This window comes from Dendrobates tinctorius, unplaced genomic scaffold, assembly GCF_039654945.1.
Source record: "Dendrobates tinctorius isolate UK_male_01 unplaced genomic scaffold, ASM3965494v1 ptg000129l, whole genome shotgun sequence".
Classification (NCBI taxonomy): Eukaryota; Metazoa; Chordata; class Amphibia; order Anura; family Dendrobatidae; genus Dendrobates; species Dendrobates tinctorius.
This window is the reverse complement of record NW_027361797.1, coordinates 37,116,940-37,134,078: the sequence shown is the minus strand read 5'-3', so window position 1 is coordinate 37,134,078 and position 17,139 is coordinate 37,116,940. Positions and strand designations below refer to the sequence as shown.

Here is a 17,139-nt window from a genome sequence, read left to right as displayed (position 1 = left end):
CTTCCCTCCCTCAGCTGAAACCAAAACGCACGTTTAAAAGACGTAATCAATCTCGTTTCCGTTCCTTTCGGAATTCTTCAGGCTAGTCATAACAGTTCCCCTCTCAGGGACAACACACGGGCGGCACAGAGGCCGGACAGAAACTGGCAGTCAAAGGAAAGCCAGGCAAAATCCAAGGGAGGGAAAGCTCAGACTTTTCCTTCATCATTACTCATCCCCTCCGGAAAACACCCCACTTGTAGGCGGACGACTGCTACTCTTTCAGCAGGTCTGGCTGCCTATTACAGAAGACAGGTGGATCAAGGAAATAGTGTCTTCAGGATACAAAATCGAGTTTACTACCAGACCACCGCACAGGTTTTTTCTCTCTGTCCCTCCAAAACCTCCACTCAAAGCTCGAGCCTTCCATCAAGCGGTTTCATCCCTCCTGCAAGCAGGAGTCATAATACCGGTTCCAGCAGACGAGCGCTTACGAGGGTTCTACTCCAACCTGTTCGTGGTGCCCAAAAAGGGAGGCAGCGTCCGACCCATACTAGACCTCAAGCAACTGAATAAGTATGTTCGAGTTCGTCACCTTCGCATGGAATCCCTCCGGTCAATCGTTGCGTCCATGGAGGAAGGAGAATATCTCGCCTTAATAGACATACAGGACGCATACCTGCATATACCGATTGCTTCGCCCATCAGAGATTTCTCAAACTCGCAATCAACCAAGACCATTACCAGTTTGTGGCCCTCCCATTTGGTCTCGCCACGGCTCCCAGAACATTTACAAAGGACATGGCAGCTACCATGGACGTTCTGCACTCCAGAGGCATAGTAGTCATTCCATACCTGGACGACCTCCTCATCAAGGCCCCCACCTTCAAGGACCGCGAGGTCAAAGTCTCAATCACGATCGACACTCTGAGTCGCCTGGGATGGTTAGTCAATTTACAGAAGTCCTCGACTACCCCAAGTCAGTCTCTGACCTTCCTGGGGATGCTATTTGACATCTCCAGGGGTCTGGTGATCCTCCCCAGGGACAAGGCACTGGCCCTCCGTTTGGGAGTTCACACTCTCCTCCGCGGTTTCCCCCGATCTCTCCGGTATGCCATGAGCTGACTGGGCAGGATGGCAGCGGCAATGGAGGCGGTACCATTTGCCCAGATTCACCTCAGACCCCATCCTCAAGTCCTGGGACAGGAATCTGTTCTCCCTCAAGAGAGAGTTCCGGTTATCAGTGAAAACCAGGAGGTTCCTGCACTGGTGGCTCCAGCCAACCTCGCTTGCAATGGGAAAATCCTTTTCTCTCCGGTCACTGAAAGGTTTTGACCACCGGCGCAAGCCTTACGGGTTGGAGCGCGGTACACCTACATCACAGAGCACAAGGCAAGTGGTCACCAATGGAAGTGACCATGCCCATCAACATCCTGGAAATTCGGGCCATCTTCCTGGCATTGAAAGCCTTCCATCACTTGCTAGCAGACTCTCATATCAGAGTGCAGTCGGACAATGCCACGGCGGTGGCAGACGTGAACCATCAAGGCGGCACCCGCAGCATCCAGGCGATGAACGAAGTAACACGTATCCTACACTGGGCGGAGGATGCGAGGTCGGTACTCTCTGCGGTCCACATTCCGGGTGTGGACAACTGGGAAGCCGACTATCTCAGCCGTCAAGGAATGGACTCGGGGGAGTGGTCTCTCCATCCCGAAGTTTTCCATCAGATCTGCCATCGTTGGGGGACCCCGGACGTGGTTCTGATGGCATCCCATCTCAATGCCAAAGTTCCCAATTTCATGGCCAGGACGCGCGATCCGCAGTCGCTCGGAGCAGATGCCCTGGTTCAGGACTGGACCCAGTTCCAGCTTCTGTACATTTTTCCACCCCTTCCCCTGATTTCCAGAGTCCTGAGGAAGATCAAACAAGAGGGTGTTCCCCACCATCCTATTCGCTCCAGACTGGCCCAGGCGTACATGGTATGCCGACGTAGTGCAACTCACAGCAGACGCTCCCTGGCGTCTCCCCACACGTCCCAAACTTCTGTCACAAGGCCTGTTCTTCCACCAGAAATCAGGGGCTCTCAATTTGACGGTGTGGCCATTGAGACCTGGTTTTTGACCCAAGCAGGTTTTTTCATCGGACGTTGTTAAAACCATGATCAGGGCTCGAAAGCCAACTTCAGCCAAAACTTACTATCGTACCTGGAAGGCTTTCTTCACATGGTGCGAATTTCGTGGGCACATCCCACTCCCCTATTCTCTTCCAAAGGTCCTCGGTTTCCTTCAGTCAGGCCTGGACGCCGGGCTATCCCTGGGCTCGCTTAAGAGCCAGGTGTCAGCGCTTTCAGTGCTCTTTCAGAGGCATTTTGCCAACAAGCCGCAAGACTTTTCTCCAAGGGGTTTCTCGATTGGTTCCCCCCTACAAACATCCGTCGGAGACGTGGGACCTCAACCTGGTCTTGACAGCACTACAGTCACCTCCTTTTGAACCCCTAAAGGAGGTCTCACTCCGCTTTCTATCACAGGAAGTGGTTTTTCCTGGTGGCAATCACCTCGCTACGCAGGGTGTCCGAACTTTCAGCTCTTTCCTGCAGACAACCCTTCCTGGTTTTTCATCAGGACAAGGTGGTTCTCCGTACAGTGCCATCCTTCCTTCCGAAGGTTGTGTCCACCTTCCACCTCAATGAGAAAATCTCATTACCATCTCTTTGCCCGGTTCCCGTTCATAGAGTGGAGAAGGCTCTGCATACGCTAGACTTTGTCAGGGCATTGCGTATTTACGTGTCTAGGACTGCTCCCTTCCGGAAGTCTAATTCACTTTTCCTTCTTCCAGAAGGCGTTCGCAAGGGCCTACCGGCTTTCAACGCCACCCTTGCTAGGTGGATCAAGTCCACCATTCAAGAAGCTTACCGCCTTAACAATTCTCTTCCGGCCGGTATCACGGCTCACTCTACGCGGGCGGTAGGGGCCTCTTGGGCCATTCAGCATCAAGCCTCGGCACATCAAGTGTGTAAGGCAGCCACTTGGACTAGCCTGCACACATTTACAAAACACTGCAGAGTGCATACCCAGTCCTCAGCGTATGCGAGCCTGGGTAGACGGGTCCTGCAGGCGGCAGTACCCCAAATTTAGGGAACTGTCAGTACAATATTCGTCCACTGCTTCCCACCCAGGGACTGCTTTGGGACGTCCCACGGTTCTGTGTCCCCCAATAAGGCGACAGAGTAAAGGAGATTTTTGTGTACTCACCGTAAAATCTTTCTCTTAGCCTTTAATTGGGGGACACAGCTCCCACCCTGTTGCCCTTGTGGGCCGTTGTTACGTTTGGGTTCTCATATTGTTTGAGCTGGGTTCTCATATTATTTGAGCTCATTTATGGTAGCCTTCTTACAGGCATGGTTATGTTTCTGGTATATTCTTCCTAATGCTTTTGCACAAAACTGGAGAAGGCTGACGCCGTCCAGGGGTGTATACTGCAGAGGAGGAGACAAAGTTAATCTTTTTCAGATTATGCATAGTGTCGCCTCCTAGTGGACAGCAGCATAACACCCACGGTTCTGTGTCCCCCAATTAAAGGCTAAGAGAAAGAGATTTTACGGTGAGTACACAAAAATCTCCTTTTTAAAGAGGATCATGGACTTTAGTAGTTTTAATAGGTAAGCAACCATTGAACAAATCATCGTCTGGCACGCTGACGTGGATGCGCAGAGTTTAGGCCATATTATTGCCTGTAAAGGTACTGTCACACTAAGCGATATCGCTAGCAATATCGCTATAACTTGTGACGTTATAGCGATATTGCTAGCGATATCGCTATGTTTGATACTTACCTCCGACCGGCTCCCCGCTGGTTATCGCTGATCGCGCAAGAACGTCCAGGACTGTTTCTCGTCAGCTGCCTGCGGCGCTTCCTGTGGAGAGACGAGCGTGAAGCCGTGCGGGAGAACGCAGTATCGCCTAGTGTGACAGGTAAGTAGCGACCCCCGTCCCCAGCAATGTTGCTGGTGAGATCTGCCTGTGTGGCAGCTCACTTGCGACCACTTAGCGAGGTACCAGCGATCCTGACCGCGTCATATCGCTGGTCGGGATCGCTGGTACATCGCTAAGTGTGACAGTACCTTTAGTCAATCAACCTCAAGCTCAGTTTTGCTTACGATGAATTCTTGACAACTAAGATGTCCGGCTGACTACTATAATAGTTACTGACCGTACGTTGTATGCAGATACCTCTCTATGTATTATATAAATGATTGCTGATTTATTGATTCAAGATGTTTTGTTTTCCGACAATAGGAAAAAATAAAGGGCCCTCGTGATAGGGTGGCCTTATCATCGGCAACTCAGAAGTCTCTGGATAGGAAAAAGCTCACCAGGTAATTTTGAGTACACACAAAAACTAGAAGCCTGACCTGTATTATATTAGATTATGTTTTTTTTTTTTGGTTTTTTTTTTTCAGGAGGATTTTGCTTGAAATTCATCTGAAAAGGCACTTAAAGAATAAAATATATGCACTGCAAGGTCAAAATAACTTGCAGCGTATATGTTTAGGCCTTTTAAGCTTTTTTTTTTTTTCTTTCTTTTTTTTAACTGATTACTTGCACCATATATATATGTGCTATGCCCAGTCTTGTGGTACAGACTTTGCTATTATGTAATCCTTGAATATTTGAGGTAACGGTCTGTTTATCATGGTACTTAATTCATGTAGTATTCAGGGATGTATGTCATCCAGGCCCGAGATTTTGTCTTATATTGTTTTCTCCTTCGCCTCATTGGGGGACACAGATACTGTGGGTGTATGCTTCTGCCGCTAGGAGGCTGACACTAAGTGAAAAAAAGAGGTTAGCTCCTCCTCCGTCGTATACATCCTCGCCCCTATTTTGGGCGGAAATCAGTTTTATGCTCAGTGTCTTTGGAGGCACACGTGTCTGGTTTTCTCCAGACTTCTTTTTCTTTTCTTTTTTCCATGAAGATAAGACAGGGGCGACGGACCCTATTGAAAGGGGCCGATCGCCCCAAACCATCAACGGGCGAGCACGCGTTGAGTGTCGCCTCCGTGTATCCTTTCCCGCACCGTGGGACATATCTGGGCCTTTTTCCCCAGACTTCTATTTTTGTTTGTTATTTTATGAAGATAAGACAGGGGCAACGCATCCTATTGAAAGGATCCGATTTCCCCAAACCATCAACGGGCGAGCACATGCGAGTATCCCTCCACGTATCCTTTCCCGCAACGTGGGACATTATGCCAGACTTCGCCCTGTCCACCCCTAGGTATTGAAACCATGGGCTTGTACAGAGGCACAAGACTAGTCTGTGCGGCCCCCACTGCTCCACCAACGCTAGACGGCGGTGCTGCAAGGCGGCGGATGGTCCCTCTCCTCACCCCCTGAAGGGGTTAGACGGAGCTAGGGTGCCTGCACCGTCCAGAAATTAACCCCATCCCCTCTACCTGGTGTGCTAGATCCGGAGTCAGGTGGGGAGGGCCCTGCGGCAGCGCTTCGGGGAATCCACTGAAGCTCCAGGCATCTTAGGAAGTATAAGGCATTCCTCCTTCCCTCTCCTCCCTCCTGCCTCTTTCCGCCAGGCATGGACGCCGGGTTCCGGCGGCAGGGATCAGCAGCGCAACCCCCCCCCCTCCCCCGCGGCAGGCGGGCATGCAAAATTTAGCCTGCGGCTTCGGCTGTGACTAGGCCGTGGGCGGAAGTACCGCCCCCGGTGTGATGTCATTTCCGGCGCAGCCCCCCGGGCTAGGGCGGACGCCGAACAAATTGAGCCCCCGGCTTCACGGCAGGGTAGGCCGCGTCCGGGAAAGGAACGTCCGGCCTACCCAGAGGAAAGGAACGCAGAGCAGCGCAGAGGCAGCGGACGTGGGGACACAGGACGGGGTAAGTGTGACCCCGACCCTAGAGACGCGCTATGGGCGTTTAGAGGTCCCGTCCCCTCAACTCTCATTTAAATTAGGGCACACGTTCCTTTATGCCGCATGCATTTCTTCTGGAGTTAGGTTTCCACGAGCACAGAGCCAAAATTATGCGAAGCCTGTGACTCCGAACGCGCCCAGGAGCCCTCCCCTGCGACCGCGACCGAGGTCCCGGACCCCCCGGAGTGGGTTATCTCTATCACAGTCCATGACATCGCTGGCGAGGGCAGTTGAGTCCCTTCGGACCCCAGATAGGGGCAGGGACAGTGGCTCACCGGCCTTAGAGGGAACCTCCACCTCACAAGAGCCTTTGGCCTGCAGGGGCCGTTCTCATTCCAGGCAGACCTGGGGAAAAGAGTCCACACGGTGTCGCCCAGTCCATCCGATGCTTCGGCATCCGTAAGTTCTGCTTCTCGCTCCCCGTCACCAGTGATTGATAGTGAGCAGACCTCAGATTGCGACTCAGACGAGTCCCTTGACCTGGACACTCCAGGATCACGTGAAACAGTGGACAGCTTCATAGAAGCCGTCGATCAGACCCTGGGGATTGAAGATGGTCCCGCAGCGGCTACGGGGCATAAAGTGGCATTTAAGCGAATGAAGCGCCCGCACAGAATTTTTTTTCCTCTCAGTCTGAGGACATAGTGCAGAGGCACAGAGAACGTCCAGACAGGCGTTTTTTCAGGTAAAAAGGCACTCAAAACAGGGTATCCGTTTGTTCTGGATCTCCGTAAGAAATGGATGGAATCCCCGATGGTGGATCCTCCGGTTTCGCGCCTAGCCACTAAGACCCTGCAATCCGTCCTTAGTGTATCCTCGATTAAGGATCCCACGAATCGCCTTATAGAGAGCCTAGCTCGCTCAGTATATGAGGCGTCTGGGTCAGCGCTCGCTTCCTCATTCGCAGCAACTTGGGTGGCCAAGGCCATGATATCATAGTCAGAAACATTTAAACAAGGTCGCGCAGGATCTACCTGCAGAGATTTCAGAGGTCGCAGGTCAGATGGCGATGGCCGGAGACCATGTAATCGATGCGTCTTTGGATGCGGACAATTGCTCGGCACTTGCTGCCGCTAATACAATTTCTATCAGAAGAGCCCTATGGTTAAGGACATGGCGAGCCGACTCTACTTCTAAGAAGTCTTTGACTTCCCTGCCTTATCAGTGTGGCCAACTATTTGGGGAGAAGTTGAATCAACTTATCTCCGACTCCACAGGAGCAAAGAGCGGGTTTCTCCCTTAACAAAGGGTCAAAACGTTTTTTCGTCACCCGTTTTCAGACACGTTTTCGGGCCTTTCGCAACCCCGGGTGGACTACAGCGGCCAATGCCCCGCCTCAGGCCGCCCCAGCCAGGATAGGGGCGGCAGGTCTCATATAGAGCCAACCCATTGGGGAGGTTGCATACTCAGCGGCTCAGATCGAGGGGATCCAGATCCCAAAGATCGTCGGCCAAATGACTCGAGGCCTTTACCGGACGACACAGGCAAGGTGGTCGGCCGCCTACTCTGGTTTCACCACATCTGGGTCTATGTCGCTCACGACGCTTGGGTAAAGAAATTGGTGGCCTCAGGTTACAAAATAGATTTTGTCTGATACCCTCCAAGATGTTTTTTTTTTTCTTTTCCGGCTTCCCAGGGTGGATACCCAGGCAAGGGCTCTATTAAGAGCCATCAAGTCGCTCCTGCACAACGGAGTCATTGTTCCAGTGCCGGAACATAGAAGAGCTCAGGGTTCTATCCCAACCTTTTTGCGGTCCCCAAAAAGGACGGGTCTGTCAGGCCTGTTTTGGACCTGAAGTTTCTGAACAAATTCAGCAGGATCAGACATTTCCGAATGGAGTCTCTCCGTTCAGTCATATCGGCCATGGAGCAGTGAGAATACTTGGCCTCAATAGACAGCCAGGACGCATTTCTGCATATTCCCATGTTTCCTCCTCATCAGAGGTTTCTACGCGTCGCCATCAGCATTTAACATTTTCAGTTCGTAGTGCTACCCTTCGGGTTAGCCACGGCTCCCAGAGTGTTCACAAAGGTTATGGCAATTGTCATGGCCACACTGCATTCTCGAGGCATGGTCATCTTGCCTTATCTGGACAACCTCTTGGTCAAGGGCCCGTCAATACGGGCATGCGAGGAAGGTGTCAGCATCACGGTAGATACTCTTGCCTGCCTAGATGGTTGGTCAATACGAAGAAGTCATCCCTTGTGCTAGTTCAAAGGATCTCCTTCCTAGGAATGATCTTCGACACTTGCCGAGGGTTGGTAATTCTTCCTCAGGAAAAGGCGCTAGTCTCCGGCAGATAGTCCGGACACTACGCCAACCAGTCCCTCATACCATCCGATCCGGGATGCGGATCCTAGGGAAAATGGTGGCAGCAATGGAAGTGATACCTTTTCGCCCAGTTCCATCTTCGCCCCCTGCAGCATGCCTCGTGTCAGCCTGGGACAAGAATCCTTTCACGCTCGATCGGCGGTACCAACTGTCATCTCAGGTCAGGCAGTCGCTCGGATGTGGATAACCAGTTCCTCTCTGGCCTAGGGGAAACCTTTCCCCCCCAGGTCATGGGCTGAGAATGACAATCGACGCCAGTCTCCTCGGATGGGGAGCGGTGTTTCACACAACCTAGGAACGGTGGTCGCCACAGGAGGCACGCCTCCCGATCAACTTTTTGGAGAGACGAGCAATTCGGCTGGCTCTGCAGGAGTTTCATCACTTTCTAGCACGCTGCCCCGTCCAGATTCAATCGGACAATGCCACGGTGGTGGCTTACATAATTCGTCAGGGGGGCACCCGCAGCAGAGCAACCATGCACGAGGTGGGGCACGTTCTTCAGTGGGCCGAAGCAGACCAGTTGGTGATTTCGGCTGTCCACATCCCGGGTGTGGAAAATTGCGCGGCAGACTTCCTCAGCCGGCAGGGTCTTGCATCCGGAGAGTGGTCTCTACATCCCGAAGTTCTTCAGCAGAGTTGTCAACTGTGGGGAGCTCCGGATGTGGACCTGATGGCTTCCAGAGTGAATGCCAAGGTGCCCACATATGTCGCTCGGGCCATGGGCCCGCAGGCATTCGCGGTGGACGCGTTGTTTCTGCCATGGAACCAGTTTCGCCTCCCATATCTGTTTCCTCCACTACCACTACTCCCGAGAGTCAGCAAAGGGATCAAGACGGAAGGGGGGCCGGCGAGTCTGCTGGCCCCGTCGAGCGTGGTACGCAGATCTAATGCAGCTGCTCGCCGACGTGCCTGGGCGCCTGCTAGAGCGCCCAGATCTACCGTCTCAAGGGCTGATTTGCCACCTGAACTCAGGGACTCTGTATGATGGCATAGCCGTTGAATCTTGGGTTCTAACCCAGGAAGGGTTCGGGAGCGAGGTGGTCGCTACAATGATTAGCGCCCGAAGGCCTGCTTCATCATGAATTCACCACCACACCTGGAAGGTCTTCTGTGCTTGATGTCGAGGCCGCGGTGTTTCTCCGCTGAGATTCACGATCCCCAACATCTTGGCTTTTCTCCAGTCGGGCTTAGACTTGGGCTTTGCCCCAAGTTCCCGCAGGAGACAAAGGTCGGCCTTATCCGTCCTGTTCCAGTGCAGAATTGCTACCAATTTGCAGGTGAAGACTTTTCATCCAGGGAGTCTCCCACTGGATACCTCCCTATAAGGCGCCTATGGACGCCTGGGTCCTTAACATGGTCCTAGGCGTTCTGCAGGAAGCTCCATTTTGAACCGCTTCAGGATATCTCTTTGAGGTACTTTTCCTGGAAAGTTGTTCCCCTAGTGGCCTTCACTTCCATCAGGCGGGTTTCAGAGCTGGCGGCTCTATCCTGCCAAGCTCCGTTCCTCACTTTCCATAAAGATTAGGTGGTCCTCAGACCAGCCCCTCCTGTTCTGCCGAAAGTCGTGTCCTCATTTCACATCAATGAAGATGTTGTTTTGCCTTCATTTTGTCCAGCACCGGTGCACCGTGTGGAAAAGGCTCTTCACATGTTAGACCATAGCCAGATGGATTCGTTTGACTATTCAGGAGTCCTACCGCATTAGAGGCAAGCCGATTCCAGCAGGGATCAGAGCGCACTCTACCCGGGCAGTGGGAGCTTCTTGGGCTCTTCGGTACCAGGCTTCGACGGAACGGGTTTGCAAGGCAGCAACCTGGTCCAACCTGCACACATTTGCCAAACATTATAATATCCATGCTCAGGCCTCGGCGGATGCGAGCCTGGGTAGAAGAATTCTCCAAGCAACGGTGGCGCACCTTTAAACAAGAGGTGCATGTAGCTTGGATCGGTGAGTCAATCTCCCACCCAGGGACTGCTTTAGAACGTCCCACAGTATCTGTGTCCCCCAATGAGGAGAAGGAGAAACATGGATTTTTGTGAGTACTAACCGTAAAATCCTTTTCTCCGAGACGCTCATTGGGGGACACAGCACCCACCCTATTAGCCAGTTGGCTCTTGTTTTGTTTAAATTTATATGCATTTACTAATTTGATATAAGGGTGGTGTTTTGGATATGTTGTACCTGTATTAAGGCTGATTTTGTTGTCCTCCTACTGCTTTGGCAACAAACTGATTTCCGCCCGCAATAGGGGCGAGGGTGTATACGACGGAGGAGGACCTCTTTGTTTTCACTTAGTGTCAGCCTCCTAGTGGCAGAAGCATACACCCACAGTATCTGTGTCCCCCAATGAGCGTCTCGGAGAAAAGGATTTTACGGTGAGTAATCACAAAAATCCATGTTTTTAGGCAATGTCGTACTTCCTGCTGGGTTAAGCAAGTGACATTTAATGGGCATTTGTATGGACATGACTTGTGTAACTCTCCTATAAATGTCTGTTTCAAATTTTGATCATAAGGTCCGCTCTGCTTCCCTAGTCATGTGACAAGAATATCTTTTGGCACTTGCTGCAACTTTATGAAGTCTTGTATGCAGAACAATGGGTTGCTCGCCTGCTAGTCCAGTCCTCCTCAGATGGAAATTTGTTTTGATGTAGCCTCCTTTGGAGTCAGGGCTATCATGTCACTTGATCCTAATGTAATCGGCTGTGTTGAATGGTCCTTTTTTTTTTTTTTTTTATGTATTAATCAGGGCTGTGGAGTCGTTAAGCCACACCTCCAACTCATCAATTTCCATGGCTTCGACTCCACCAAAATGGGCTCTGACTCCATGACTCCACAGCCCTGGTGTAAATGTATTCTAACTCAAACCCATTTGTTTATCCTCTATCTGTCTGTATTTCTTATAGGGCAGTAGAAATTGGAATGTCAAATAGGAAGCCTATCCCAAAACCCAAGGCCCTGGATTCCAGGTAAGTGAGAACTACAGACATGGGTTTTCTACATTTGTACGCCTCCTCTTAGTCATGGTGAACAGACCCTCTCTTCTTTCTGCCCAAATATCTTCTTTTCTTGGTCTCTCAGTCTATGATACTACACGTTGGGAGTGGTGGGCATTATTTGTGTTAATGTCGCACGGCCTGATGTTTCAGTTAAGAGGCTGCTCGTACAGTGGCAACCCCACGTGATCCATGACATTATGCATTCTTGGCTTTGGCATTAAGGTGATGTGATCCGAATTAAAAAAAAAAAAAAGTCACAGTGGGGCAACTGCAATCAGACAAAACTAAAAAGAAAATTAGAGTGTGGTATAAATTTGAGTGGAATACAAATTAATTTTATTTATTTTTTTATTCTTAAAGGGAACGTTTCATTGTATTTAATTTAGAGCGAGTACTTCCTCTGATTGTCACTGTTCTACTGATTCTGTAATGGTTTTTATTTTCCTTCTGTGCCCTTCCGTTCCAAAGTTAAGCCCTCCTGAAATAATTTTGCAAATTTTCCCCCCAACCAATTCGTTGTGTACTACAGAACTTCTCTGTGGGTGTTTTCTTTTTCTCCTTTATGACACTGGCCAATAAAAACATAGCCACACCTACAACTTCATCCTGTGGCATACACCTAGTTAGCTGAAGCGAAAATTTGCACTTTTATTACTTTGGAGCATAACTTTGCAACAGATGGGCACAGAAGAAAAACAAAATCTGTTCAGAATCAGTGGCGGTGGTAATTGGAGCAGCTAGTCAGTATAAATGTAAAATATCCAATGAAAGGTCTTCTTGAAGTATACCTTCTAAAGTGCAACACCGCTTCACCCCTCCATATTTGTTTCTAACAGAATCCTGCAGCCAAGCCAAGGACAAAATGCACCAGTCAATAAACTTCTTTCCAGGCAAGGGTAAGCAAACTCAGCAAGGGATTGTTCTTAAATTACTGAGGATCAGTCTGGGTACTCTGGGGCAAGGAGCTGATTGTTGCTCACTTTTGGACTCTGAGCTGTCCGTACATGCAGACTTATATACCCTGCTTGCATCCTGCTTAGACATGGGCCCAGCATTGCCAGATTCCCTATTTAATATGTACAATCATAGGTTTTGGCGATGTGGGTATCCATTCTCATCATGTGGTCCTTCTGGATCACCTGCTCTAGTGTAGTTGGGCCTGTCGCTGCCTTCCAGTGACGGGGAATTACTGTATGATCGGCTACTAGCATGGATCCAAAGATAACTTTTGACTATACATGATCGGTATTCAAAATTGTAAGGCCACCCGAAGAGGAGGTGCAATTCGCCTTCCCATCAGGAGCATGAATAATGTGAAAAAAAGCATTTCAGAAGCTTTTGGGTAGAGGAATGTCACACCATCTGTGGAGCATTGTCTCTACTCACTGCAGTTTCTGTTTGATGCATGACATGATGGATGTCTGTGCATCTGTACCAACTAGACAGTCTTAAAATGTTTCTTCTCAGGCTGGCATAGAAATAGCATCTTCTTCCGAAAGTTGAGAACTAAACTCCAATTTCAATTTTAAAAATATAGACAAAAGGAAAGTCCATGGACACCTCCCAAAAAATTGAAGTATGGAAAGAAATGGTAGGCTCTGCAAAAGGAGTGTCTCTAAAGGAGTAGTGTCACTTCTCCGGCTCTTTTTGAGTTGGATGGAAGCTATTCCAGTGGCCACACCTTGCCAGCATGGAGGAACCATCTTTTTTTTTTTTTTTTTTTTTTTTTTTTACATCCCTAAAAATCCTTTTTCATATTTGAAAACACAAAACTTCTTAGAACAACTTTCCATGAGAATTTGACCCTTGCCATGAAATCTCAGGTTTTCGATATTTCCAAATGTTTGTTTGCTTGGACATCTTTGGGTCACCCAAGTCCTACAGCCTTGTCTCTGAGATCTTGGCTCAAGGATTACATTCTGGCAAAGCATTCACTCTTTGGACACTTGACAGTTAAAGAAACTGAGCTTTACGTAAATTCCTCAGGTAAGTAAAGTCTCATTGAACTTGGCGGATTAGGGTACCGTTACACTTAGCGATGCACCAGCGATCCTGACAACGATATGGATCGCTGGTGCATCGCTAAGTGGTCGCTAGTGAGCTGCCACACAGGCAGATCTCACCAGCGACATAGCAGGGGTTGGGGGTCGTTACTTACCTGTCAGATGCGGCGATCCTGACGTCCTCCCGTCCGCGTCCACGCGTCGGTGCCACAGGAAGCCCAGCAGGAAGCGCCCGACGAGAAATTATCTAGGACCTTCTCGCGCCACCAGCGATGAGCAGCGGGGGAGCCGGTCGGAGGTAAGTATCAGACATACCGATATCGCTAGCAATATCGCTGCTACGTCACAAAATCGTTGATGTTACAGCGATATTGCTAGCAATATTGCTATGTGTAACGGGGGCTTTATTTCGTCTACGTTGGCCAAGCTTGGGGATTGGCTGCAGTGCAGTAGACGTATTGTAACTGCTACCCCCAATCAACAAAGAATGGGATAGTGGATAGGCAGCACTGAGTCTGTTAGAGGAGGTAAAGCTTAGTTTATCAGGATCAAATTACCGAAGGTGAAGAGGGATAAACCCTTTAAGCCCTATCATTTACAGCGCACAGTCCAGTTTGGAATCTCCATAATGTGTATCTAAAGCCTACAAAGTAACAGAACCAAGCACAATATTACATAGATATGACTTGTAGTATTGTGGCATATTTAACCTTCTCCTTTTGTCTGGTTATTTCCAGGAGCGTCTGCAAAAAAAATCCCAAAAAAGAAGCCAAATGTTGTGACAATTTAAGAAGGCAGCATTCTCTGGGATGAAGGAGCAGGAAGCGGCCATTCTTATGTCGCGTTGGGTTTCGCTGTCGATGGACTTGGATCATCATCACACATTGCACGTTCCATCCCATCTTGCACGTTAATGCTGATAAAATTATTCCAAAATTTTTATTTTTTTTTTCCTTTTGCTTTTATTTAGCATGCTAGGCAACACTCGCTCTACATCTTCTCCAAGATGTGCACATTTACACTTGTACGACTATTGGTAGGTGCTTTACTTATTTGACTGTGAAGTTAGAAAATGACGACTGTTCTGATGACTTGAGTCTGATCCCAATTGAAAAAAGTGTTCTTGGCCATCCTATATGATGCATGAACCATAAAAATGGGAAACGGATCATATACTGCTTTAATATTCTACATATTGCTTATAGTTGTGTTCTACAAAGCAAAGTTATGTGTCGTAAGATATTTGTTGCACTTTTTTAGCGACAATAACTTCTAAATTATCATTTTTCTGGAGCACAATTAACAGTAGAATACCATAGGAGAAAAATCGGCGTATTTGGCGAAATCTGCGAGTACCTTGGTAGGTCACACTGAGGAAGACATGCGTGCATACACTTGTAAATTATTGATCCAAATTGCAGCTTTTGACTGGTTAAGACTGAAGGACGGTCTCTTTTAATGATTTGACAGCAGGCGTATGGCGGAAGGCTGTGAATCGCTGATATGAGGCCACCCTTTAGGGTGCAGTCAGATGGTCATGTAATACAGACTAAGATCACAACGCAATGCTCGGACTGGCTGGTGGCTCTCCTGACTTGAGCACGCATTTCTATGCAGCTCTCGCACTCTGGCCAGGAGAGCTTCCAGCCAGTGATACAATCGTCATCCATGTTATATGGTCTTCTGACTGCGCCCTTAGACTTATAAACCCTACATAAGCAGACATTTGAGGTTCTGCTGAATCCATATTATCCAGCTCCTCCTTCACTAATCCGAGCTGCATGTTCTGCCTACGAGCCTACTTATAAAGGAGCCGGTTACTTGGTCAGACCCTTTAATTTGATTGTCTATTACTAAGTGTAAGGGCACATTATACCGAAGGGGACGCAGGAGGGAGTTAAAACCTAACTGCCAGTGTCGAGATGTAATGTATATGCCCAAAGAGAAATGTACACATCTGCAAAAAAAAAAAGGCCAAAGTAAAAGAAGAAAAAAGTTTCATTACGAACATAATAAGAATCGAAAAGAAGGCAAAAAATAGGCAACTTAACTGGAGGAATATAGAGCATTGCATAAATGTATAGTGGACATTACAATAGTCAAAATATATGACCAGGTCAATTACAGTATAAGATAGGAAAAGGTCCAAGGTTAGAAAAGGAGTCAATGAATAGCCTTGTGGAAGATGAAAAATGAGACCTCCGGGACAGCACCAACCCCGACGCGCGTCACACCTCCATCTGGAGAAATCGCTCAATTGACAAGAGGGATACTATCACCCAGTTGTCAATTTAATCATACTTTTCCAGGAGTAATAACCGAGGAATGGCATAAAGCAGATTTCTAAATAAAGATTTTCCTACAATATTATTTGATAGCGAATGTATTAATTAAAACCGACATGTCACTTCTGCTTTTGTCGTAGAACAGTACCGTTTCTCGGAGTTTACTGAGCTTGCATGGCCCATCAAACTGGATGTAAAAAAATGTATTTGTCTCTCGTTTCTGCTCTCCACCTATTTCACATCATTTTATGTTTGCTACTTACTTGATGTTTGTTCCTATACTCTCCCGAAATTGCTGCGCTGCATACGGGAAATTTTGTGCAATTTTCTGGACCATGTAAGATGTTCCGTGTTATTAGAATGGCAGCGATGTCTTGTCACTCCACTATTATGGAGTACTGCTTGTATGTGAAGGATCACTACTTCCAGGAGCGCAGGTACTGACATGTTATTCTCCCATGAACTCCATTTACTATGGTCTCTTACTCCCAATATAACAGAACTAATCTCCATTGTAAATCGACGCCGGAGAACACAGGAACGTCCTGTCCTGGTTGTGCGAAGCTGTCTACAGTGAATGTAACTATAGGCGAGACCACGCGTCTGGTTTCTATACTCACTTTTTTTATGAATGTTTTTAAATTTTATTTTTTTTTTCAGAGGAAGGATTCCCCCTCCCCCAACTATAATCTCCCTGTGGCCTTTTTTATTTCTTTACAAGTGCCAGAACATTTTTATGTACATTGTATTTATTTATACATATTTAATTTACAGCTGCATGCAAACCGGTTTCTTTTATAAAGTGTATTTATTTTTGTACATTATTTTGTATGGTTTTTTTTGTTGTTGTTTTTGTTCGTGCTTTGCTTGTTTTCTTAAGAGTAATAAAGTTTTTATTGTGAACTGTTTAAGAATTGTGTGGAACTGTTGTTTAAAACGAAAAACCTTTCCGTATATCGAAAACACAAAGTTTCTTATATTCCCTTGTCCTATCTCTAATTAGAGAAACCTACTTCTGTTTCCACTACTTCTTTCTTCCTCCTTCCCACGCCTCCTGAACTTTCCTGATCTGATCATTCTGAAAACCAGCTCAAATCTACCCTTCTCTATACTAGGTGGACTGTTGGCTCACTCAGGTATCAGGTTACAACTACATAGTAAAGTATACTTGACATATTCCAGAGCTGGATTCACAGCTACAGTGCTCTGTACTGCTTAATCAGTGGTGATCCAGATGCTCAGCCCTTAACTGATCACTGAAGCTGCGGGGCAGAAGCGCTCAGTACTGCGCTGTGAACAGCTCTGCTTAGTTCTAAGAGATCGCCAGGGTAAGCTGTGCACGGACCCTTAGAGCATGTTCACAAAAGACATATACGCAGCGTTGTGGTTGACAGCTTTCCTTTCGATGCTTATGTTTATGTACCAGATGATGATGCCAGTCTAGGGGTTTTCTCTTCATAACGTGTATGTGAGCAATTCACGGTCTATATCTCTATTGCTTATACACTGGTCCCTTTTAATACTGTATAAGGGACTGTTCACATGTGTCAGGACTGAGGCAGATTCTGCTTCTAAATCCAGATTCCATCCATGTAAGTGGGTATTAATAACC

The 17,139-nt window shown here is 48.1% G+C and overlaps 1 protein-coding gene across 3 annotated transcripts in view; it reads left to right on the top strand.

The window, feature by feature from the left end:
- The window catches only part of CCP110 (centriolar coiled-coil protein 110), a 45,288-nt gene extending 28,847 nt beyond the window's left edge, over positions 1-16,441 (top strand). For all 3 annotated transcript variants that reach the window (XM_073542968.1, XM_073542969.1, XM_073542970.1), the window contains 4 exons: positions 4,278-4,357; positions 11,147-11,209; positions 12,076-12,135; positions 13,980-16,441. In XM_073542968.1, the coding sequence (XP_073399069.1) occupies positions 4,278-4,357; positions 11,147-11,209; positions 12,076-12,135; positions 13,980-14,055 (279 nt within the window). In that variant the 3' untranslated portion in view covers positions 14,056-16,441. The remainder of the gene's footprint in view (positions 1-4,277; positions 4,358-11,146; positions 11,210-12,075; positions 12,136-13,979) is intronic.
- Positions 16,442-17,139: the final 698 nt, after the last annotated feature.